Source organism: Solanum tuberosum, unplaced genomic scaffold (assembly GCF_000226075.1).
Source record: "Solanum tuberosum cultivar DM 1-3 516 R44 unplaced genomic scaffold, SolTub_3.0 scf00359, whole genome shotgun sequence".
NCBI lineage: Eukaryota > Viridiplantae > Streptophyta > Magnoliopsida > Solanales > Solanaceae > Solanum > Solanum tuberosum.
The window spans coordinates 212915-237420 of record NW_006239281.1 but is presented as its reverse complement, the minus strand read 5'-3'; the positions used below and the strand labels follow the sequence as shown (position 1 = coordinate 237420).

Here is a 24506-nt window from a genome sequence, read left to right as displayed (position 1 = left end):
AACTATAACTATAAATTTTTAGCTAAGCCCAAACTATAGTCATTTTAAAAATTTTTTCAAAAAAATAATAAACTCGGTTGATTTACTAAAATGAGCAAATGAAATAAAACATTATTTTTAATATATAGGATTAAATGGTCAAATAAAATGAAATGGAAGAAGTGTTTTTATAATTAAACTTTTAGTTGAGAGGAATAAAAAAAAATAAAAAAAATGAAAGAAATGCTTAATTTTCATCTGTAATTTGGTATTAAGTAGTTAATTGATTATTGATAGTAAAGTCTTTACAGTTCATGTGAGTGTGTTTGTCCTCCTTTTTGTTTTCTCTCTCCTCTTTTGTTGTGTGCCGTTAGTGACAAGCACGCCTGGCACTAAATCATTCCCTCCAACCCCCGACTTTCTCTCTCCCTCTCTCGAACGTATATTACCAAAGATATACTGTTTCTCTCTCCTCTCTTTCCCCTTTCTCTCTATCTTTCTCTCTCCAAAGAAAAAACAACAAACACTTTCCATTGTTCCTTCCCTTGTCTAATTTTGCATTTCAGCTTAATTTGGTTGGATCTGTTGCAGTGGATTTGGGTTAATTCACTCGATAAAGCTAGGTAATCTTATTCTTTTCTAGTTATTTTTTTTTCTGAAATTCGTTTTGAGGTTGGTTTTTGAATTATTGACTGGGATCTTTTATGTGTGATCTGAGAATCGAAGTTGCATTATTGAAGTTTTTTTATGCAATTTTTTTGGACTTGCAATCTGAGCTTTCTTTTTATGTTTTGTTTAGTTTAGTTTTGGGGAGGTTAGATTTAGAATTCCCAGATCATCATCTCTTTCCTCGGGTTGTTTAGTGGGTGATTTGATACTATTGCTCCTTTTCTCCAAAAAATTATTGCCCCATTCATAGCGTCAATTCAACTCTCTTCCGTTCTGTCTGTTCCTAGGATTCCTTCCCCAACCACAAAAAAAAAATGATTGAAAACCTCAAGTATGCAATAGGGGTGGGTGGGAGTGGTATAAGTTGTTATACTCTTCTCTTTTAGTTGCTTAATTCGCTTTATATGATCAAAATGGAACTTTTAAAAATGCATTCATGAATGGGAAAAAAGAACTGTAGGTGACGAAGGGAGGTGGAGGATGATTTTTGAAAATTCAAATGGATGAGTCTACTCGAGAGTAAAACTAAAATGAATGAAATTGGGTCTGGTAAAATGAAAGTGGTAGGCTATAGAAATATCATATATCACTGTGAAATTAGTGACTTAAAGATTAAAAGGGTTCAAGTAAGAATATCATGCATGTCTTTAATTTGAAAACTGTCCCTTGTAGTTGTCGATATGTTGCACCAAGATTGCTTTATTAGCCTCCTTAGTGGCCAATAAGGTGAGTTGAGAACCATGAGGTTGCAGGTCCAATTCCTAGCAAAGACAAAAACATTAGGTTATTTCCTTCCATCTGTCCATGCCTTGATGAAAATAGTTACCTAGTACCTATTACGGGAGTTAGTGTACCCAATGGAATTAGGTGAGTTGCACACTAGCTAGGCCCGGACACCATAGTTATAAAAAAAGAAGCCTTACTAGCTCCTTTTGTTTTAGTGCTATCTGGAATTTGAGCAGTATTTGAAGTCATCTGACTTCTGAGGTTACAGGGTGATATCTGTTTTTCCTTGGTGAAGCATACTTTCAGTTGGCTTGGTGTTTGATGGATTTTCTCTGTTCTGCTATGAGTTTTTGTATAATTTGTCTTTTTCTGCTGAAGATTGTTGCAGCTGTTAGCCTGTTACTTATCTTTTCATCTTTGTATTCTTTCTTTAAGTAGTCCTGTTTCTACTATCTTTCTTTTCCTATGGATAATTATGTTTCTGAGAAGTTCATGAATTTTTCTCTTGTGACATATGCCTAGTAGAGAAAGGATTTGTCTTGAAACTTCCTCTTTGTCTAGTGATATTATCCCTCATTATGCATTCTCTTTTCAGTTATTTTCAGCCTTCTCTCTAGTTGAAGTACTAAAGCAGAAAGGAACAACTATGGCTGTTTCAATGAGAGATTTGGATCCAGCTTTTCAAGGAGCAGGCCAAAAGGCGTATCCTCATTTTAGGTCATGTAGAAGTAGAAGATTTCGTGAAATGATATTTTTCTCTCTCTTTGCTGTAATGAATCCTTAAAAGCTTGTTTTTTTGAGCCACCTCTTTAGGAAGAACTGCTGCTTCAATGTTAATTAGAGGATGAGCTCTCATCCTGATATTTTTCAAAATGAGTGAAGTAATAGATACAGAAAACATTGCACTGAAAGAAGAATAACATGTGAATGATGAGTTAATTATAATTTTTGATATCATTGATGCCTATGTTCATTTACAGATTTATCTTTTAATTTCATTGGCTAATGTTTAGCTAAAGAATAGTGCAAATTCAAATTCCTTGACCCCATTAATAGTGGAATAGAGATCTGGCGTATTGAAAAGCTAAGTCCAGTTGCTGTTCCAAAGTCATCACATGGTAAATTTTACACAGGAGACTCATATATTATTTTGAAGGTATGTTATTTATGGTGATCTATTAGCTTTCATCATATGCTTAAGGATCTTAGAAGAGTCATTTTGTTTTGCTTCTATACTGTTAGACTCTAACAGGACAACATCGGTTGTCTCTGAATGTTTTACTGTTATATCATATAACTACGTAGTATAATTTTAAATATACAACTTACCTCAAACTAGAAGCTATTAAACTTTTAAAACAAAATAAAAAATATTCTTTTGGATGCTAGATTTTCTTGAATGTTTCGTCCTTTAATATGACTTGACTGATCCATAGAAGATATTGCATCGTATGAATGAGAAATAATCTAACTAACACATCCAGGCTAGTCATTTCTGGTTTTTGTATTGTACTGTTTGATTGAAGTTTCAAATTGGAACATTACCTTTTATTTCTGGAAGGCTTTGTGCTTCCATATCATGCTTAAGGGGAACTGTCATTGTTTTATTTTGGAGCCATTTATGATGTTGGACCAGCCGGAGACTCACTTAATGTAATTGGAAAACATTTATGTCATATCTGGTTGATGGGATCGTGATGACTTGACTGGCAGCTTAATATGTCAGATTTGTCAGCTAGAAGGGCTTATTCTTTCCCCTCTCTTTTCGATTGTATTGTTTACTGTGGTTGTAGGTAAATTTGATCGAGTACCGAATATTTATTAGACCTCATAAATGTTATTCTTCAGTTTGATTATGTGTATAGGTTAAAATTGCTGAGACTATCAAGATTTAAGAAGATAAGGAAAAAACATCAATTCTGCTTGGCCTAGAGAAAATTCTCAGATGTAGACCTGTTTCAGAATTCTGGAAATAGAGAATTTATTGAAGTATCTGTAGGCGCAATAGCCTTGAGAAAACGTTCCTTTTAGAAATGTTATAGACTGTTATTACTTTTCGGTATAATTATTTTATAGACTGCTGTACTTGTTCATCCGAGGCCTTATTTCTCCTCTTTTTCAGACCAGCGCTTCAAAAACTGGTGCCTTACGGCATGATATTCATTATTGGCTTGGTGCAGATACTAGTCAGGTTTGTTTCTATTTAGAAGATAATGGAGCCAGTGTTTTTTTAATTTTCTCATAGTCATCTGTTTTATTAGGATGAAGCTGGTGCTGCTGCCATAAAAACTGTTGAACTAGATGCAGCACTTGGTGGGCGTGCTGTTCAATATCGTGAAGTGCAAGGCCATGAAACTGAGAAGTTCCTTTCCTATTTCAAACCATGTATAATCCCTCTAAAAGGTGGAATTGCATCTGGATTTAAGCATGTAGAGGAAGAGGAGTATAAGAACTGTTTGTACATATGCCAAGGGAAGCATGTTGTCCATGTGAAGGAGGCAAGTGTGCTCAACTACTTTGCTTCTGATAATGGATGATCAGAAAAATTTAAGCTTATAGTTTCATGTCCTTTTTCTACATTATTGGTACAGGTTCCTTTTGCTCGATCCTCACTTAATCATGACGACATTTTCATTCTTGATACCAAGTCTAAAATCTTTCAATTTAATGGTTCCAATTCCTCTATTCAAGAAAGGGCTAAAGCACTTGAAGTTGTTCAGTACATTAAGGATACGTACCACGATGGCAAATGCGATGTCGCTGCAATTGGTAAGTAGTTAGTAATTTAATTACTCAAGGGAATTATACTGAAGTGTCCATTGCATTGAATGGTGGTCTGATCGATGTGTAGAGGATGGTAAATTGATGGCTGATGCCGAGACCGGAGAATTCTGGGGTTTTTTTGGTGGCTTTGCTCCTCTTCCAAGGAAGACTACACGGGATGAGGCTAAAAACATTGATACTGTTCCTACTAGATTGTATAAGTGAGTATCCTTAAATCCCCCTTTCCACATCCATTGGGTAATTCCTATTATATATGTTGCTGCTAGATTCATCACCTCACTTTTTTTAAATGATTAACAGTTGTACTAAAATCACAGCACAAAGGTTGTGCTGATAACCAATTACAGATTCCAAAAAGATAAAGACCTAGCCTTGCTCTTCTTACAACAAAAAACAATAACATATCTAGTGAAATCCCACAAAGTGAGTATACGTAGACCTTACCCCTACTTCATGGAGGTAAAGAAGTTATTTCCAAAAGACACTGTTTTTGAAAGACCCTCTGCTCAAGTAAAGCAAATCAAAATAGTAATGAAAAGGATAAACGACAATGTATAAAACATGACAACTAATAGAAAAGCAGTGCAAAGCATACATGCAAGAAACAATAACATCAGCAAAATAGTGCGATCACAACATAATAAACAACATATGATATCAAATAACACAAGAAAGAAACTATATGAATAAGGCTTATACTACACCAATCCTAATTTGGTCGAAAGGCAAGACAACACTCAACTAGCTACTAACCTTCTACCCTAATTCCCGACTTCCATATCCTCCTATCTTCAGTTTAAGTTGCTCAGTCTTGGGTGCGAGTATCAGATACGGGTGCGACTTCCTCTTCCTATCCCTATATTTCTCCACCATCCATAGTTGATCACCCCGACATGAAGCCAGAATGGTTCTAGGAAATGGACACACCCTTCCTCACCCTCATCTCCTCCACTATCTCCCAAACTTTCATAGTATGGCTTAGCTTCTTGATACCTTTGAAATTGTTGTAGTTTTGGTTATCAACCTTATTCTTGTACAACAGAATCATTGTACTCCACCTCTATTCTTCGGGAATTTTAGCAATCTTAAAAATGACATTAAACAACCCAGTCAATCACTCCATGCCTGCCTAACCTATGCTCTTCCAAAACTCCGCCGAAATCTCATCCGATTTGATTAATCTTCCCTTGCTCATCCTACGTATAACACCCTTAATCCCCTCAACCTTAATACACATAGGGTACCCAAAATCCCGACGTATCTCTAAGTGCTCCAAATCACCCAACACAATATCTTTGTCCCTTTTGTTCAAGAGTTTATGAAAGTGTGCTTGACATCTTCGTCTAATGAGTGCCTTCTCCATTAGCACTTTTCCCTCCTCGTCTTTGATGCACTTTACTTGATGCAGGTCTCGAACCTTCTTCTCTCTCACCTTAGCAAGCCTGTATAACTTCGTATCTCTAACTTTGTCCCTAACTCGAAATACAAGCGGTTAAAAGTTGTTGTAATCGCTAACTTTACCTCCTCATCACCTATACCTTTCCTTATTTATCCGCTTTTATATCCATATCCTTACCAATTCTACGCTTCCCTTCAAGCTTCTTAGATTTGTGTGTAGCCCAAATATCCATATCCACAGTAGCTCCATTTGATTCCGTCCAACACCAGTAGGGAAATCAAAAGCTTTGAAATCTTCTCAGAAGTGGAACACACAAAGAGAACACAAAGCACAAAATGGTTTCTATTTTTTATTTTTTATTTTTTTTTATTGTTTTGTGATTTTTAATTGGAAATCAAAAGTCAAACAGTGTTTATAGGAAATATAACTACCCTAGCTCTGATACCAAATGAATGATAACTCTCAACCCAGGAAGATTCAAAAAATTTGTATAAAAATAACCAGCCCTAAACACCATCGAAGATTGACAGGGAAACAAGTAAAGGTATGTGGAATAGGCATTATGGCTAGAACTATCAAGCACCCAACTAGGAACTAGTTGAACCTAGACGTCTTCCTGTGCTACAACCCTGCTCCATATCTTCTCAGGCTGCCTTAAGTTACAATATTCAGTTTCAAAAAAATTATCTTCCAAGGATGTCTAGCTCCACATTTGAAAACGTGGAGCCATGTTTTGTCCACAAATTTTGAGTAGCTTTTAGCTTCTTCTTCCTTTGTCTTGTTCGATTTGAAAGCTTGGTTTTTACGACCTTCTGTAGCACTCCAAGGATTTGATATCTGTAAAGATATGACACCTGGGCCTAACTCAACTCCAAAAGTTAGCTCATGAGGAGAGGATTGTCAAGTCACCACCAGTCCATTCCCCAACCTATGTGGTACTTTTACCCACTCTAACACCCCCCTTCACCTTCACGCCCAAGCCCAATTGGAGTGTGGACCGGGAGTCCAAATGGGAATGAACCTCACTCTGATACCATGTAAAGATATGACACCTGAGACTAACTCAACCCCACAAGCTAGCTCATGAGGAGAGGATTGCCCAAGTCACCACCAGTCCATTCCCCAACCAATGTGGTACTTTTACCCACTATAACAATATCGATGTGGAAACCCTCCGTAGCATGAACTATCAAATTATTTAAGTTTTCTCTAGGTTCTGTTGTCCCCAATTTTCCTAACAGAGATTCCACTGTAAGGAATAATTCAAGTTTTCTTTAGTTCCACTACCCTCAATTTCTCTGACAAGAGATTGACACTTCCAATTTTTCAATTAGAGAATTTCTTCTGAATTGTAAGTTCCAACCCATGTACGAAAGTCTAAAATTGTACATTCTTTATCAACAACCATGCTATATTCCAAATTAAACTCAGTAGCTGCAAGCTCTAATAAAGTTGTCTATCGATACTGATTCCATTAGTTTCCTCTCTTTCAATGATCATGTACCATTCTGTGATGTTAGTTCCAATCTCTTGACTTCATACTGTTTTTTCCAACCACAAGGAGCTTATTCTTCTTCTTTTTTCTTCTTAGAAATAAAGTTTAAACAGCAGATTTGGTCTACCTTTTCCTTTGCTGTATCATAGGTTTACATTACCCAGTAAACTTAATCCTAACCATGATCACTGAAATGTTGATAATTTTGGCTAAAAGTTCAAATCTATTTTCTGGTATCTTAGAGAGAGAAAGATACTAGATAAGGAGACTTCCTATTAGAAATACTGACATTAGTCCTGGTCTCCTGGATGCATTCAAAAGTACTCCTTTGGATCTAAAATGAGACTCACACACTAAAAGTCTATGTTTAGTTATCTTCTATTGCCTTCATATTATGGAGTAAAGTTTGTGTGTTTTCAGTTTATTTCTGCTCCGTTCAGGTACTTTTGGAGTGTTTTAGACTTTAGTAACAGACCAGAGTAAATAAAAGCAAAATGATGTTTATCCCAAAAGTTGCACAATTATAGGGTGCAAATGTTTATACTTGAGAAACATTTGCCAATAAAGAAGGATAAAAAACTTGTTTTTAACTGATAATTTTCAAGATGTTTCGAGTGTAAGTTTCTTCTGTTGTTTTGTTTTTCTTTTGTTATGATCACCTTATAGCTTCTACATCTCAATTCTGCTGGAATTTGTTTACTTTTATAGAGTTCAAAAAGGGCAAGCAGAACCTGTTGAGATTGAGTCTCTGACAAGGGAGTTGCTAGAAACGAATGGTTGCTATATAGTTGATTGTGGGATAGAAGTTTTTGTGTGGATGGGAAGAAACACTTCTCTTGATGAGAGAAAAACTGCAAGTGGGGCTGCAGATGTAAATATTTCATTTGTCAGTTTTGATTATTTAATATGTATCTCAGCTTATGTGTACCTGATCATTATCTCATTTAACTATTACCTTTTAGGAATTACTGCTTGGCCTTGATAGACCAAAGTGCCATGTGGTGCGTGTAATTGAAGGGTTTGAGACTGTCATGTTCCGCTCAAAGTTTGACTCTTGGCCTCAATCAACTAATGTGGCAGTGACAGAGGATGGTAGAGGCAAGGTTGCTGGTTAGTCACTTACTGGTGGATTTCTGCTAATTCTTAGAACTTAAAAGCAACCTTCTTTTGTTTCTTCATGCATTTTTTATGAACCGCCTGGTTATGATAATACTGATGTTCTCCTTCCCTCTTTGTTCTCCAGCACTTCTAAAGCGTCAAGGGCTTAATGTGAGGGGCCTAATGAAAGCAGCTCCTCCAAAGGAAGAACCTCAACCATATATAGACTGCACTGGAAATTTACAGGTGGCTAGCTTCTATGTATTTCCGTATGGATCTACAAAGACTTTCTTGAATTTTCATTCTAAAATATAAATTACTTGCAAAGCGAAGTATGAGAAGTGTGGGAAGAAATAAATATCTTTAACAAGAATATTCAGTGGAACATTACATCTTTTTTTGATAAGGTTCGATGGAACATTACATTGCTGTAAAGTATCTGAGTCATTGCTTCTATGTCTATATTTAGGTGTGGCGTGTGAATGGACAGCAAAAGACTCTTCTTCAAGCATCTGATCAATCAAAGTTTTATAGTGGAGACTGTTACATATTCCAATATTCTTATCCTGGAGAAGATAAAGAGGAGCATCTCATTGGCACCTGGTTTGGGAGGCAAAGTGTTGAGGTAGAATGTTCAGCATCATCATTCTCTATTTTGCTCATGGAACAATTTATACGTGTCATACAGCTCTCTATTTTTTAAAATTTAAGTTTGAGAAGGCGAGGGGAAGTGCTGTATGTAAGTTATCTCTTAAATCTTGGCTTAAAAAAGTTCAAGGATAGTGCTTCTCGACTTGAAGCTTTCTTTTGGTAAATCAAACGTGTTATCTGCCACCAAGAAAGTGCCAGAATGAATATAATAACCAAAATATCAAGCCAGGAAACTATTCTTCTCTACTCCAACATGGACAGGAAATATAGAACAACTCTTAATCTTCCATACAAGTATTTTTAACTTCTTCAAAATGTGTGCTTTCCTCTCCTTCCATAAATTCCAAAAGAACACTTGTAAGGTGCTTTGATCCATCTCTTCTCTCCTCCATGTTTATTGAATGTTCTATCCTGTAAAGTTTTTAACTTACGAACAATCGGAAAGGCAATGATCAATATGAAAAGGATACAAGAAAATTATATAAGATATAATACTTGCCATTTCAAAAAAGGAAAATTATACTCCCTTCGTTCCACTTTACGCGACCTAACCTATTTAGAGAGTCACAGGAATGTTTCTTTGACCATGATTTTTAATATGCTTTTAAATATTTTGAATGATTAATTACTGTGACTTGTATTACTTTTATGTAGTTTCTAAATATGTACATTTTATTTCAAAAAACTTGAAGATTCTATATCAGAATCACACAAAAAATTAGATAGTTTGACCCTCATACTCCAGATCATCTCAATAAAATGGAATAGGGGGGAGTATAAGATATAAATGGAATATCTTTAAACTATTAATTCAGAAAAGAAATGATTATTAAATTCTTCTAGAACTAAAAATAGCTAGCGGAGAAAAAATGGCTTTGGGCAATGTTTTAGGAAGTAGAGTGGGAATGTGTAGCTTTTGAAAAGTTTCCTTGTGCTTGTGTCAAAACAATGTTAAACGGCTATTAAACATCCTTGCTTTCTGTTATGGAACACAGGAAGACAGAGTTTCAGCAATTTCTCAAGCAGGCAAGATAATTGAGTTACTGAAGTTCTCAGCTACTCAGGTAATTCACTGCATGATAATAGTTCAGAATATAAATATTGATCGTTAACCTAGAGTTGATGCTGAAATTTTGTTAATATGGAAAACATCCAGGCTCGCATTTATGAAGGATATGAACCACTTCAATTCTTTGTCATCTTTCAGAGCTTTATTGTATTTAAGGTTTGTGGTCGTGCAAAAGTGTCTTACTCATACATTTGTTTCGTCTTTGTTTAAAATCACATTTGAACATTTATTGGTAACTTATTTCTACTAAAATTACCAGGGTGGTCTCAGTGAAGGATACAAGAAACACCTAGCAGAGAAGGAGCTTGGAGATGATACATATAAAGAGGATGGAATTGCATTATTCCGAGTTCAGGGTACTGGACCTGATAATATGCAATCAATTCAAGTAGAACCTGTAAGTTCATTCTGAAATTTCATCTTCTACCTGACAACATACATACATGCATATGCCCAACTACCTATGTGGACCATGCTTGGACTTGGTGCCAGAGAGTCATAAATGTGCCTGGATAGAGTGTGAACCAATGTGGAATGTTCTCCCATTTCAAACAATACGCAAAAGGATGCGACTAGGGGGAGAAGGCGCAGGTGGGGGTGGTTTATTTGACATGGTTAACTTAGAAGTTGTCTCATTCCTAATATATGTGGGTACAATCCATCTTAGAACTTTAGCTCAGAAACACCTAAAGTGTATGGTGATTCCATTTCCAAAGTATAAAGACATAAATAAAAAAGCCTTCTCCTGTCGTCCTCCCCTAGTTGTATTGAGTGTGATACCCTCCGAAAATTGAATATCAAAATAGCAGATACTGGTTCCGGTTTAAGTGAGATTAGAAGTTCAGATTTGAAAGTGAACATCATTACTCATGACACAGTTGAATCATCAGCATTTTGTAATTATGCATCTTCTCTACTCTCTGTCCAACTAAGTGGGAATTAGGAAGGGGTTGGGGTTTTGGGAATTGCCATTTATCATGTACTGCTCTGATTACAGTATACAGTATTCTTTTTTAATTTCTTTGTTTCGTGCTTAGATATTTTGCCCTATTTATTTTAGGATCTCTGTTCTCTCACTATATATTATTTCCCCTTTTAGCTGTTCTATGTCGGCAATAATTAAGAGTTCTTGCTTAGGATGCCAGTCTCTTTTCTCATTATTTTACATAGACATTGGAAGCAGTTTTTTTTTTTTTTTTTGTTTTGATAAATTAATATTGTTTTAGTTTATCACTATTTTCTCTTGTTTTTATGATGTCAATTATCACAGTTTCTTATTTGTTGCTTCCCTGTGCTCACTCTATATTCTATCTAGCTAGCTCACCATACTTTTCTGCAAATTCTAGTAATAGGACTGTGGACTTCTATGATTCTGAGATTCTTCTTATAAAGGAAGATGCTCCCAGATAAAAGTTTTATGGACCTTCGTGTCGTACTAAGCACCTCAAAATAGCTCTCCTGGTGTTATGCTGGCTACTGTACTAGTACTCTTCACAGCGTGTCGTCCTGTAGATGACATAGTTTAGCTTGTCTAATCTTTCCTTAGAGCTTGTTATAGTCCAAATTCTCTTGTCTAGTGCGCCCTCCCATTTTATGTGTGTTTAATTTGTTGCACAGATTAAGAAGTCTTACAGTGTAATGTATTTGCAGAAGTAAAAAAATATATTTTACTTGGTTTTTATTTTTGCAAAAAGAAAGATTAATTTATTGATAAAACAGCAAACTACTTGAGAGCTCTTCAAAGGGCTGAAGTAATAACTTTGAACCAAGGAATCCTGTATGAGGCGACATTAGTTGAATTCTTCCAATCTACTTGAGACTGTAATATGCAGAATTACCCAATACATATATGAGTGGAGGTAGCATGTATTAGGTTAAATAGTTGAATTGCGTGCAAGCTTGCCAAAATGCCACAGTTATTGAAAGAAAGAGTTCTTGTTAACTGAGATGTGTATCAAATATTTTACGGGAAAGGGCCAAATATACCCCTGTATTATCGGAAATAGTTTAAATATAGCCTTTGTTTCAGTATACGTTTAATTAAGATTGTACCATTATGCTATGGCACAAATATACCCCTAATTTAAACGGAAGGACATGTGGCAGTTTAGGAATAAAAAGAGACACCCTCAATTCTAAATACTCATTCAATTAAAACCCACATTTTACTCATAAACCGACCCACTCCCAATAATTAAAGCCCCACATATCCATCTCATAATTCCGTTAAAAGGAGGGATATTTTTAACCGTAAAGGACAACTGGGATCCAATAGGTGGAATTAGGGGCATTTTTTAACCAAAAATTAACATTAAGGGAAATTGGGGTCCAATAGAAGGAGGCAAATTTAAACCATTTTCTGTACGGTAGGGATATTCTGACCCTTTTTTCCGGCATATTTTAAGATGTCCCAATTTGGATTTGGGAAGTTTGTAACATGAAATGATAGGAGTAATTAATAAATCATTGAATGGAGGAGATGTACCATATATTATTCCTGAAAGTGCATGTTTGTGTATATTACATCATGATTTTTTAACTTTTCTGTATGTGGTTCTTCAGCAAAACAATTTTTGGATTTTGAAATAATATTTTGTAAGTTTGCTCTGCACATTCTTTCTTTTTTTGTAGATTTTAATAGAAATGAAACAAATATTATATAGGTAGTCCAATTACTTTGAATTGAGTAGTCATCGGTTTTGGGGAAATTTATTGACCTTAAATTGTCTGTTGTGGTTATATTATTCTGCACTTTCCTACATAGTGTTTGGCTAAAGAATCATAATTTGCTTTCTCCATTTTAATGAAATCAGGTGGCTTCATCTTTGAATTCCTCATATTGCTACATATTACACAGTGGCTCCTCCGTCTTCACATGGACTGGAAATCTTACCAACTCTGAGGATCAGGAACTTGTTGAGAGGCAACTGGATCTTATCAAGGCAAGTTGTCATGGAATGTTTTCCCATAGTAAACATGTATTACTTGAACTGCTTCATCTGCAAGCTGAAGAAATATGCTTGATGGTCTTCACTTTTACTGTTTGTTTTTTGAAATCTTTGCTGCACAACTGTCTAACTAGTGACTGTCAAACTGAACCAGTTTTGCTTTCTCATTGAATTATCCTTGCTCTGTCAATCATGCTATATCCTTGTCTCATTTTTCACACAACATGCAGCCTGATATGCAGTCAAAATTGCAAAAAGAAGGGGCAGAATCCGAGCAATTCTGGGAAATATTGGGTGGAAAATCTGAATATCCCAGTGAGAAGATTGGACGGGATGCTGAAAGCGATCCTCATTTGTTTTCATGCACTTTCTCAAAAGGTAGGATTCTCACTTTCTTTTTGTCCATTTTTTTTCCAAAAATCTCTATGCTAAAAAAATTGCATTCTATGTTTCTTTGATTTTAATAGTTCTACTAATTTAGTTTTCTTCACTTCTCCAATTCTTGGCTACTGGGATTTTACTTGATCTTCAGGGGAACTAAAGGTGAGTGTTCAGCTGGACTGTTCCTATCCTCTAATTTTGTTCTCTTACAGTTTATTGTTTTGGCTAATTTCCTATTGGGAGGGGAGGGAAGTATTAAAATCTATGATGTGTGGACTCTTCACTTTTGGTGTCGTACCCGTGTCGACACGACATGGGTGTGGGTGTGGGATACACATCAGATATGGTCTATCGATTTTGGGTACTTTGACCAAAATCGACTGAGATATTTGAGACAGATAAAATAATTTCTAAAATCAAACAAAAGCTAGGGTGAGATTATAATTTAGGCACATGTTCTTTTATCGTTAAAAGATATTTGTATTAAAAGTCCGCAACCACAAGGTGTTATAAAGATATTAACATGTCAACATTTGTTGAATGTGCAATCAATTCAAGAAGTCTATCATGACCTCTATATCATTTGCAATAGCCATGTTACACACAAAAAAATAAGGAGATGCATTTGTACTCAATAATAATTACAGATTCAAACTTGCTCTAAACAATTTGTGCATTCCGCTCCTTCCAAATAGTCCACCTTAATTTTAGGCATATTTTTACTACTCTACTTTTAGATATTTGAATTATTTTAAGCCGAATCCCCGCACCCGTATCTATACCCAGATCCGTATCCCCGATATTAAAGTTTAGATCATGAAGGATCCAACCTCTAGATCCATACCCGCATCGGACACCTGCACCCCGAGTCCAAGCAACTTAGGTTTAAATAGAAAGGTCATAAGATACAACTGTTTCTTTTACAAGTAGCTTCTGTATATAATAAGAGTATTTCTTACGCACACTGAAATGACTGGATGTCTGAACGCCCACTTATCGTCCAATCAACACTGACAGAAGTATTTCTAGACTTTACTTAGACTTGATTCTCTTAAAACTTGCAGGTGACAGAGATCTACAATTTCAACCAAGATGATTTGATGACAGAAGATGTATTTATCCTTGATTGCCATTCAGATATTTATATTTGGGTTGGCCAGCAGGTGGAGAACAAGAATAAAATGCAGGCTTTAGCCATTGGTGAGGTATATGCATTAAACGTTTTACAAGGAAGTTCTTTCATTGCTTAGGTGATTATGAGCTACTAAATACAAACTTCTGCATTTATAATGTTGGCGAGGTTTACTTTCGGTTGTTAATGGTGAGTCGACAGAAAGTTGGGATGAGCATATATAGGATTATTATCCTGGTATGGCTTTTTAAATAGGTCAGGCCTCGTTTGAATGACTGTAAGCTTCGAGGGGTAAAAGGCTAAAAACTCAGTTTGTTGTGTTAATGGAGTACCAAAGTTAACGTTTTGTGCTCTGTTTCAATTTGAGAAGAATGTCTACAGAGCTTAGATGATGAAACTCGAGTAATCTATGAGTTGTAATTTCACAAAGCATAGCAGCAAGATGATTTGCAATTTAAGTGAGATAATGTTAATTCAAAATAATTAAAACAAATTATTTGTCACCCTATGGTAAGAATGAATTGAAAGAGTCCATGATGGAAAAACTAGCAGTCTCCAAAAGATCAAGATGAAGAGTTTAAGTTTTTTGTATTTTTGGTGTAAACAAGATATAGTGGGGGAGATTGATCGCTTAGTTGATTTCATAGGACGCTTGTAAAGTTTCTATCTACACTTTGGTCTTGATGATATCCTCTAGGGTTGTTAATCCCACCCCATCAGATTTTACTTGATGGGCCTTTTGGTGTGAATATGCCGTCATCATTATCAAAAGTAGAAAAATTTAAACAAATTGACCAAGGAATTGTTGACTGGATATATGGAAGTTAAGAAAATGTTTCAATAGCAAAGTACCCATAATAGATCGATCTAAGCAGCAAAGATGAGCGCATTAGGAGAAAATAAACTTTAAGCATTCAATAATGCTTCTTTTGAGTAAACAAAAAGAGAGAAAATGGAGAGAAGTCACTCGGCAGGAACTGAAGTGCTCAAGGAAAATGTTCTAGTGATTGAATCATGATAGACCAACTATGTTGTATGCAGCGGAGTGTTGCCCAGTCAAGAACTCTCACATTCAGAAGATGAAAGTTGCGGAGATGAGGATGCTGAGATGAATGAGTGGAGATACTAGGGGAGATAAGATTAGGAATGAATATATTCGGTACAAGGTAGAACTGGCCTCGATGGATGCTGCTCTTATAGCCAATGAATCTGTGGATACTAGATTGGCAAAAGGGAGGTGCCAAGAATTATGTGCAAGCTAGATATAGAGAAGACTTATGATTATTTGAACTGTGCGTTTTTTGCTAAACATTCTCAGGCAGATGGAATTTGGTGAAAGGCGGCTGAAATGGATTGGCCTTTGTTAAAACTATTAGGTTCTCCGTACTTGTAAATGGAGAACTTGTGGGTTTTTCCTTCAGAGATGGGTCTTACACAAGGTGACCCTCTCTATCCTTTCCTATTCATCATTGCCATGGAGGATTCAACAATATGATGAGGAGTGCTATTAGCAACAGGTGGATAAAAGGATTCAAGGATGGCAGCAGAATAAGAGTAGATATGGAAATATGTCATCTGTTGTATGCAAATAATACTGTGATATTTTGTGAATCTGTAGTTGAACAAATTTGCTATACCAGGATAATACTAATTGTTTTTGAAGCCATTTCTAGTTTTAGCATTAACCGAAGGAATAGTAACGTCTTTCCTATTAAAGAAGTGGTGTTGATGGAGGAACTAACTAGGTGGGATCTTGGGGTGTCAGGTAGAAAAATTACCAACAGTCTATTTGGGCATGCCATTCGGCAACAAACACGAAGAACTCACATGTTCAGAAGATACGTGTTGCGGAGATGAGGATGTTGAGATGGATGTGTGGGAATACTAGGAGTGAGAAGATTAAGAATGAGGTTATTCGGGAGAAGGTGGGAGTGGCCCTTGTGGCAGACAAGATGAGGGAAGCGAGACTGAGATGGTTTGGGCATGTGAAAATGAGGTGCACAGACACCCCCGTGAGGTGGTGCGGGAGGATGGTTGTAAGGGGTACGGGGAGGGGTAGAGATAGGCCGAAAAAGTATTGGGGAGGTGATTAGGCAGGACATGACACAACTTCATATTAACGAGGACATAACTCTAGATAAGGATTGGAGGTCGCGAATAAGGGTAGAAGGTTAGTAGGGGTAGAGTGTTATCTATTGTCATATGTTGTGTATTGTGTTTCGATTATCACACTATTGTTTTTTTTTTAAATTGGTAACTTTGTGTATATTGATACGAACAGATCAGTACATGGGCTGTACTAGGGCCATATTTACAAGTAATTCCAGAACCTATGATCCTCTGTCTATAATGAGTCTTAACACATCAATAATAGATACAAGATCATTAGATCAGATCTGATTACACCAAAAACATAGAATCAAGATACAATTCAATTTGATCTGCTCTATCTATTCTCTATGCTCTCAAAACACCTAGCATTTCTCTCCTTCCAAATTGTCCACCATATGCTGGCTGGTATAATTCTCAACCTACTTCTGCTTCTTGCTCGAACCCCAGCTTCTTCCCAGCTTTGCAGGGCCTCTATAACCTTTCCTTGCATAGACCAAGAGAAACGATTAAGGTTTAAGAATAGCCTCCAAAGCTGGTCTGTGAACTTGCAGTGGAGGAACAAATATCTAACAGTCTCTGCTTGTTCTCCACAAAAAACACATCTGGGGCATAAAGTTATCCCCTTTTTCATCAGATTATCTTGTGTAAGGCCAGCTTCCTTAGATAGGAGCCAAATGAAACATGCTACCTTGTAGGGTATGTTCACCTTCCATATAGTTTTCCAAGGCCAGTTGACATTCTGCAGATTGTGATTATTCAACCATCTGTATGCATTGCCAACCTGAATATTCCTTTGTCTCGCCAACCTGAATATTCCTTTGTCTCTGCCCTTCCACCAAAGCTCATCTTCCCCTTCTTGTGTTCCTTTAAACTGTCCAATATTGTTTAAGAATTCTGCAACTCTTGTGATTTCCCAGTCATTTACTTGCCTTCTGAAATTGATTTCCCACCAATCAGGCTTCCACAATTCAGCAATTGTTCTTTGCTGATTTAGCACTAAGGGGTTCACAGATAGAGTCAGAGACTGCTGGAACAATTTCAATTGTTCTTTGTTTTCGTATTAACTGTATGCTTTCTTCATTGTTTTCTTCATCGTTTACTTGAGTTTGATGCACTTGAGCCGAAAGTCTTTCGGAAACAACTGTTCTACCTCCACAAGGTAGTGGTAAGGTCTGCGTACTCTCTACCCTCTCAGACCTCACTTAGTGGGATTTCACTGGTCATGTTGTTGTTCATGAGCCCTTGAATGAAGCCTAGTAAGAAATATTGAGAAACATGACAGATGATGAGACATTGGCTGCAAGGATAGCCACAATCAGAAGAGACTCTTAAAAAGACAGGAAAAGCACATAGCCAAAGAGGGTCTAACCAGTATCAACGGGACACACTTCATCTGTGGCTAAGAGAACTAGAGGTAAAGATAAGCTGTAATGGATGAAGCTCTTGAAAAGAATTTAATTTTGAAAGAATTGAGTTAAGTGATCGTACTCCACCTCCATTCTTCTTGCATTCTTGCTGTCTTAAAAACAACATTACACAACCTAGTCAGCCCTCCATACCTACAATGAATGCGCTCTTTCAAATTTCACCGAAATCTCATCTGGCCCGGTTGCTCTTCCCCTATGAATCCTACGAATAACACCCTAACCTCCTCATTATACACCTACAATACCCAAATTGTGACGCCACTCGGAGTGCTCCAAATCTCTCAATTCAATGTTGTTGCCCCCTCTTTGTTCAAGAGTTTATGGAAGTATGACTTCCATCTCCATCTAATGAGTGCCGCCTCCACCAACACTTTGTCATCCTCGTGCTTGATGCATTTCACTTGGTTTAGGTTCAGGCCCTCCTCTCTCTTGCCTTGGCTAGCCTACGAAACTTCTTACCTTCGCCTTTGTCTTCCAGACAATTTTTTTCGACAGGGTTCCCTATTTAATTTAACTAATCAAGTTAAAAACTAATATATATATATATATATATATATATATATATTGTTATTAATTTTGAGGTGTGATGTACCACTATTCCTTGGCACAATGTATTTTTAACTTTTTGTTGATCAAATATATCTTAAACTTAACATAGATTTAAGGCTACTTAAATTGTTCAAATACCTGAAACTTATTAAAAAAAACAACAAATAGTTCAAGTGGTCAATCGATGAACTGCATTGAATAATGAAAACCAAAAATAAACCCCGAAAAAATGGAGAAATTTTTGGATTTGGAGAATTAAAAAAAACATTTATAACCAATATTCCAATATAAATAAAAAGGACATCAAATTACAAATTTAGGAAAAGAAACCTTGGATTAGTTATCCCTCCATTTTCTAGGGATAAAATAAGGCTAGGGATTAGTTATCTCCATCTATGAAGAAGGTCAGCCTAGCCTAACTTGATGCCTTCAAAAATTTGCAAAGTCCACTACTTCGTAGCTTTTCATTTCCAAGACGTTTTCGAATGCTGCCACACTATCAAATAATGTTCTATGCATCGAGACAGGAACAATGATACCCATATTGCATATAAATGCTTTGGGTCAAAAACTAACTAAATTCTCATGTGGGGCCCACTTGCGGTATTCTCGAAAACAACACTGACAACACATCCCTCTAAGCAAAAGAATCATTTACCCTAAAATGTGGGTGAAATCCAAGCACAATTCGCTCTCAAATCAACCCAACAATAATCTAGGGATTTAAACTAAATAAGGGAATTTAACTACAAATTACGTGGGAACTTACAGAATAACGACTAGGAATAGACCACTACAAAAACCCCAACTCGCCTCCAACACCCAACAATCGACCTTCCAAGATTCTAAGCTCTCTAGGGCTATTTTGGAAGTTGAGACCAGTGTTATTAAAAGCGAAAAGCGTAAAAAAGCTCTAAGGTCCGTGGGGGCTTTAAGCGCAAAGCGCAAATAAAGCGTGGGCTTTAATGAAAAAAGGTGCAAAGGGTGAAAAAATAAAATGTGTATGTTTAGTCCAAAACTAATAATTATAAACATGAATGACAAATATATGACCAAAGAAATTGAATTTTTTTATGATAAAGTGAAATATCAATTGTTTAGTGTCACTTCTTCATAAGAGGCTCATTGAAAGGAAAAGTTTTTCTTAGAACTTTGATGACGACACTGAAGCGCACATAAAGCGAGGCGAAGCGCTCAAACACGTTTTGAGCCTCGCTTTAGGGCTTAAGCGCGCTTAAAGCGCGCCTTTGATAACACTGGTTGAGACTTGTAATAAATGGAGGAAATCGGGTTGAAAAGCAATAAATACGCCCACATATCCTTCATGGCGATCGCAGGCCACTTTGGGCTCAATTGCGTGACCTAGCTAATCAGTACATCCCGGTCGCGTGGGCACGACCTCGCAATTGTGATGACCAACTATGTCAACGCCCAAATTTCTTCTATCACGATCGCGGCCAAGGCTATCACTATGCCTAGTGATTGCACCATATGACAATTGAAAATCTGTTAAGTGTCATCATCGATCGGACCCTCAGGATTCGTTTGGAATCCCATCAAACAAACTATGGTTCTCTACCAAATATGATATTTCTGACTCAACAACACCCTCAAAATTTCCATCCTAGCTTGTTTCGATCAAAAGTGGCTCCTACTTCCCATCCAAAAACAACTCAATAGCACAAAAGGAGTCCGGAGGCCTCGATACCCGAACCAAAGGTCCCCCTAGTCCAAAGTCAACATTCCTGAACTAACAAAGCTGTCAGAATTGGCATTCGAGGCCTTTTACCTGAAGTTTAGCCTGGTACCCATTTCATAACAACGAAAGCTCCAAAACATGGAATCAACTCTAAAAACCAAACGAACTGCCGGGTGATCAAACTATCAATCCCAACAAGTCATAAATGACTTGGGGCAGTCGTAGGAAAGCTCTAAATGACGAAATATTCTGAAGAAGGAGAAAATGACCTAGAGTCATTACAAAGGTGCCCCCAAGGCCTAACTCGAGTGGCAAAAGGTGGAGGATTTGTGGCTTAGGTCGCAGGTTCAAGCCCCACACCATGCAAAGCGAAGCCTGGTATTTAAGTGGAGAAGGGTAGAGGGGCGGGCCCATCATCCACCGAGTTTAGAAGGCTGTGATTGGTCCAAAGGACGGGTCACAAACGGTTTTCTCGGTTATCAAAAAAAAAGTGTCATTACAAGGTATTGTCAGATTCACTATTGCACTTGGTGAAATGTTCTTAAAGGTATTTAACCAAAGTTTTAAGGTGGATTGGGAATCAGACGACTTAAGTCCACACTCTAACTGTAATCTTTTACCCTTGCTAATTGCCAAAAAAGTACCTAAGAATAGAAAAAGGGATGTCTATTCAATCTTACATATCATTTAATTAAACTTATCAAAGAAAATGTTGTGTTTTAAATGTATTATTTGTTCCTTTAAAACCAAGTCTTTACACAAAAAGGGTTGCAGGAAAGAGCCATGTTGAGAGCATTCCCTCGAATATTAGTGCAAGGAGCCTCAGGAGAGGTCTCAGGACTGCCAAGTAGAGAATTGCAACATAGTTTCTAGTTTGGACCATTTGGTTCATAAACTTGTTATTTTGGAACTCCTTCAATAAAGAAAATAAGTAAAGAAAAAGAAAGGTGAACAAGAAGGGGATAAGCCTAGGAGTAGAAAGAGAGCAATCTCTTATGGGAAAAGGGTGATTGCTTGGCAAGATCTGACAATCTAATTCTTCAATAAGAAGAGTCAGCCAGGAATCCAAAGATTGTAATGCAAAAGATTGTTATTCGGTGATTAGAGATTGTTATGTGATTGAAAAACATTGCAAGGATTGTTATGAGTTGTTATACTGAAGTGAAGAATTAACTTTATCACAGTATGCTAATATTCGCGTCTTATTCCATGTCTATCCGGTATAAAATAATACATCAATTCCCATATAAGGTTTTTTTTTGAGAATTAATTTTTTTTTTTTCAATTCCCATATAAAGTTGTTATACTGAAGTGAAGAATTAACTTTATCACAGTATGCTAATATACACGTCTTATTCCATGTCTATCTTGTATAAAATATTACATCAATTCCCATATAAGTTTTTTTTTTTGAGAATTAATTTTTTTTTTCAATTCCCATATAAGTTATATAAGCATTAGTTATAAGTTTTATAAGAGAGACCAATCACTTTACATATACTCTTCTTCCCCTGTGAACATAAGCTGGATAATGTCATTTCTCTTGGCAGTATAGGATATACAATTCTTTGGAAACCTGAATGCTAGTTTTGCATAGTTTATGAAGTTCTATAGATAAATTTATAGCTGCACAGAAGTTCTACAAATCCAGAATTGAATTTGTGATCTCATAGGCTTTTCTGTCATTTGCTAATAAGTTTTGATCAATTCCATCAGAAATTCCTGGAATATGATTTTCTTATGGAGAAGCTATCTCACCAAGCTCCAACATACATTGTTATGGAAGGGAGTGAACCACTTTTCTTCACTCGTCATTTCAGTTGGGACTCCACCAAGTCTGCTGTAAGTGTCTTCATGATGTTTGCATATGATTTTGAAACTAATTTTTGCTAATAGAGAACACTTCGGCAGATGCATGGAAACTCATTCCAAAGAAAACTTGCACTAGTGAAGAACGGGGGCGCTCCACCAATAGATGTAAGTTTCTTCCTATATCTGCTTTTTTTCTTTCCTTTCCTGGAACTACATAGGTAATGATTTTTGTGTGTTTTTTCCATGTTTGCTTTATTTTCTTCTTGTACCATCTGGGTGTTGTTCAATATGACACCTTCTTTGAAGTATCCTTCCGAAGTGTTGTTGGAGTTTCAAAAGTCAAAGCTATCCTTCTAATACGATAAGACTTATAGAATGCACTTTATTTCAAAGTCTACTTTGAAGAGATGACTTTTTCCTTTATATTCATATATTCTGGAAATAGAATCATCATGCATTTAGGCCTTTCTACCTGATCTTGGCGTCTGTTTCTTCTCTGTATAGACTGCAGTTCCTTTCGAACTTTTATCTTTTGGCCGTGTTCTTTGAATCGTTTGTTTGTTTCCCTTCATGTAAGGACTCCTTTATCTTATTGCTGATTTTCTAATTTTGCATGATTTGCTCCATTAGAAACCTAAAAGGAGAACACCTGTGTCATATGGTGGAAGATCTGCTGCTCCCGAGAAGTCACAGCGATCGAGGAGCGTGTCTTTCAGCCCTGACCGAGTTCGTGTTAGGGGAAGGTCTCCAGCTTTTAATGCACTAGCAGCTACTTTTGAGAACCCAAATGCAAGAAATCTATCTACGCCTCCGCCAATGGTGAGAAAGCTTTATCCAAAATCTGTTACTCCAGATTCAGCAAAATTGGCACCCAGATCAGCAGCTATTGCAGCACTAACAGCAAGTTTCAATAAACCTTTACCTGCCAAGGAAGTCATAATACCTCCCTCTATCAAAGGTAGAGTCTTTTCATTTCAAAACTAACAACTACACTTCTCCATATGAGAAAACTAAAACTCTTCAAATGATGAAGGGAGCCCTGAAGAACCAAAATTGAGCACGGAGGCCATGATATCAAGTCCTCAGGGCGATTCTAAGGAGAACTCAGTTAACAATGTAACGGATGAGGCTCCTAAACCCAAACCAGAAACAATACAAGAGGATGTGAAAGAGGGTGAAACTGAAGATGAGGAAGGGCTTCCTATCTATCCTTATGACCGGCTGAAAACAACAGCAACAGATCCTGTCACTGAAATTGATGTAACTAAGCGAGAGGTGTGTTTCCAAAAAGCTTCATTTGGATATTGTACATTATGCTTTTCTTGATTTTACTATGATCGTTTCTTTATTGTTTTTGGCTGCAGACTTACTTGTCTTCGGAAGAGTTCAGAGAGAAATTCGGGATGGTTAAGGAGGCTTTCCACAAGTTACCCAAGTGGAAACAGAACAAGGTAAAAATGGCACTCCAGTTGTTCTGATTGCATTGAGGCCTGCTCTCTCCCAGGCTATATAATGGGGATACAAGAAAGAGAATTTTACAAGCCTTCTCTATCAATTTCCCCCCCCTCTCCAATTGCTTCCCGTTTTTCTAGCACTTATACAGCAGCAAAGGGTCCGATTTCAACAGTGTTTGAGGGACAGCACCAGTGTATTTTTAGCTGCTACTGCTCCCCTAAGTTTCCGAAGTGGACAGGACTGAAGATCCCGTCTTTACTTGCAATGATATTTTTTGGGTGGTTCTTCGTATGCTAATTTATTATTATTGTTATAAGTTAGTTGCTTGGTATTCTTTTTGTTTGTTGTGAGTTTGCATTTTTTTTTCTCATTTTTTGAGCATCCTATGTATTTTTTATTTTTTTTAGCCATCATTGATTTCATAGAAAACTTGGGGGGTTAGCAAATGAAATTCATTACTCTTTGATGCGAGGTTGTGTACAGTGTGTAACCACTCCACTTATTATTTTGTTTTAGTGAATGGAAGTCTGATTGGTTTTCCCCATTTCCTATTCTCTTCAGTGTTTGACTAATTTAATCTTTATAGTCTGCCTGTTGATTCTCTTCCCCTTTATTAACAATCAAATACTTCAACCTGTTACATTTTTTTGGATTCTTTCAACAGGGAGTTTGGAACCTACATATGGGGACAAAAAGTGATAATTGACAAAACTAGTGAACAGAAAGAAACTTTGCTTGTTCTACTATTACAAACTAAGGGGTCGTTTGGTAGAGTGTATAAGAATAATGCTAAATAGAGTATATTAGTAATGTTTGCATTAGCAATGCATGTATTAGTTATGTTTGCATTAGTTATACATAGATTATTTTTATGCATTGTTTGGTTTGATGCATAAAAAATAGCATGCATTACATAAAAAAATTAATTTGCAAAGATACCCTCCACTATTATGGTAAAAAAGGTGTAAAAAAGGTTTTGAGGGGCAATTGGATCTTTAATCATACTAATGCATGCATTAAAACCATTGCATTGTCAATACCTAGAAATTCATGGTATTAGCAATACACATCTTAATACACAATAGAGTGAATCACTAATGCAAGCATTAGTTATACTTAAG

The 24506-nt window shown here is 36.6% G+C and overlaps 1 protein-coding gene across 2 annotated transcripts; it reads left to right on the top strand.

The window, feature by feature from the left end:
• The first annotated feature begins 348 nt into the window (after positions 1-348).
• Positions 349-23932, top strand: LOC102604247 (villin-4). Of its 2 annotated transcripts, XM_006361482.2 has the most exons (23): positions 350-602; positions 1970-2076; positions 2431-2530; positions 3497-3565; positions 3636-3872; positions 3966-4143; positions 4226-4358; positions 7761-7923; positions 8015-8162; positions 8296-8396; positions 8620-8775; positions 9797-9865; positions 9958-10026; positions 10130-10267; positions 12684-12812; positions 13049-13196; positions 13351-13361; positions 14264-14404; positions 21835-21960; positions 22030-22095; positions 22561-22888; positions 22964-23205; positions 23295-23932. In XM_006361482.2, the coding sequence occupies exons 2-23, from the start codon at positions 2021-2023 to the stop codon at positions 23406-23408; spliced, it is 2922 nt and encodes a 973-aa protein (XP_006361544.1). In that variant the 5' UTR covers positions 350-602; positions 1970-2020; the 3' UTR covers positions 23409-23932. The 2 variants fall into 2 exon arrangements, with proteins under 2 accessions (XP_015170811.1, XP_006361544.1); XM_015315325.1 differs by lacking the exons at positions 13049-13196; positions 13351-13361; positions 14264-14404 and having other exon boundaries at positions 349-602.
• Positions 23933-24506: the final 574 nt, after the last annotated feature.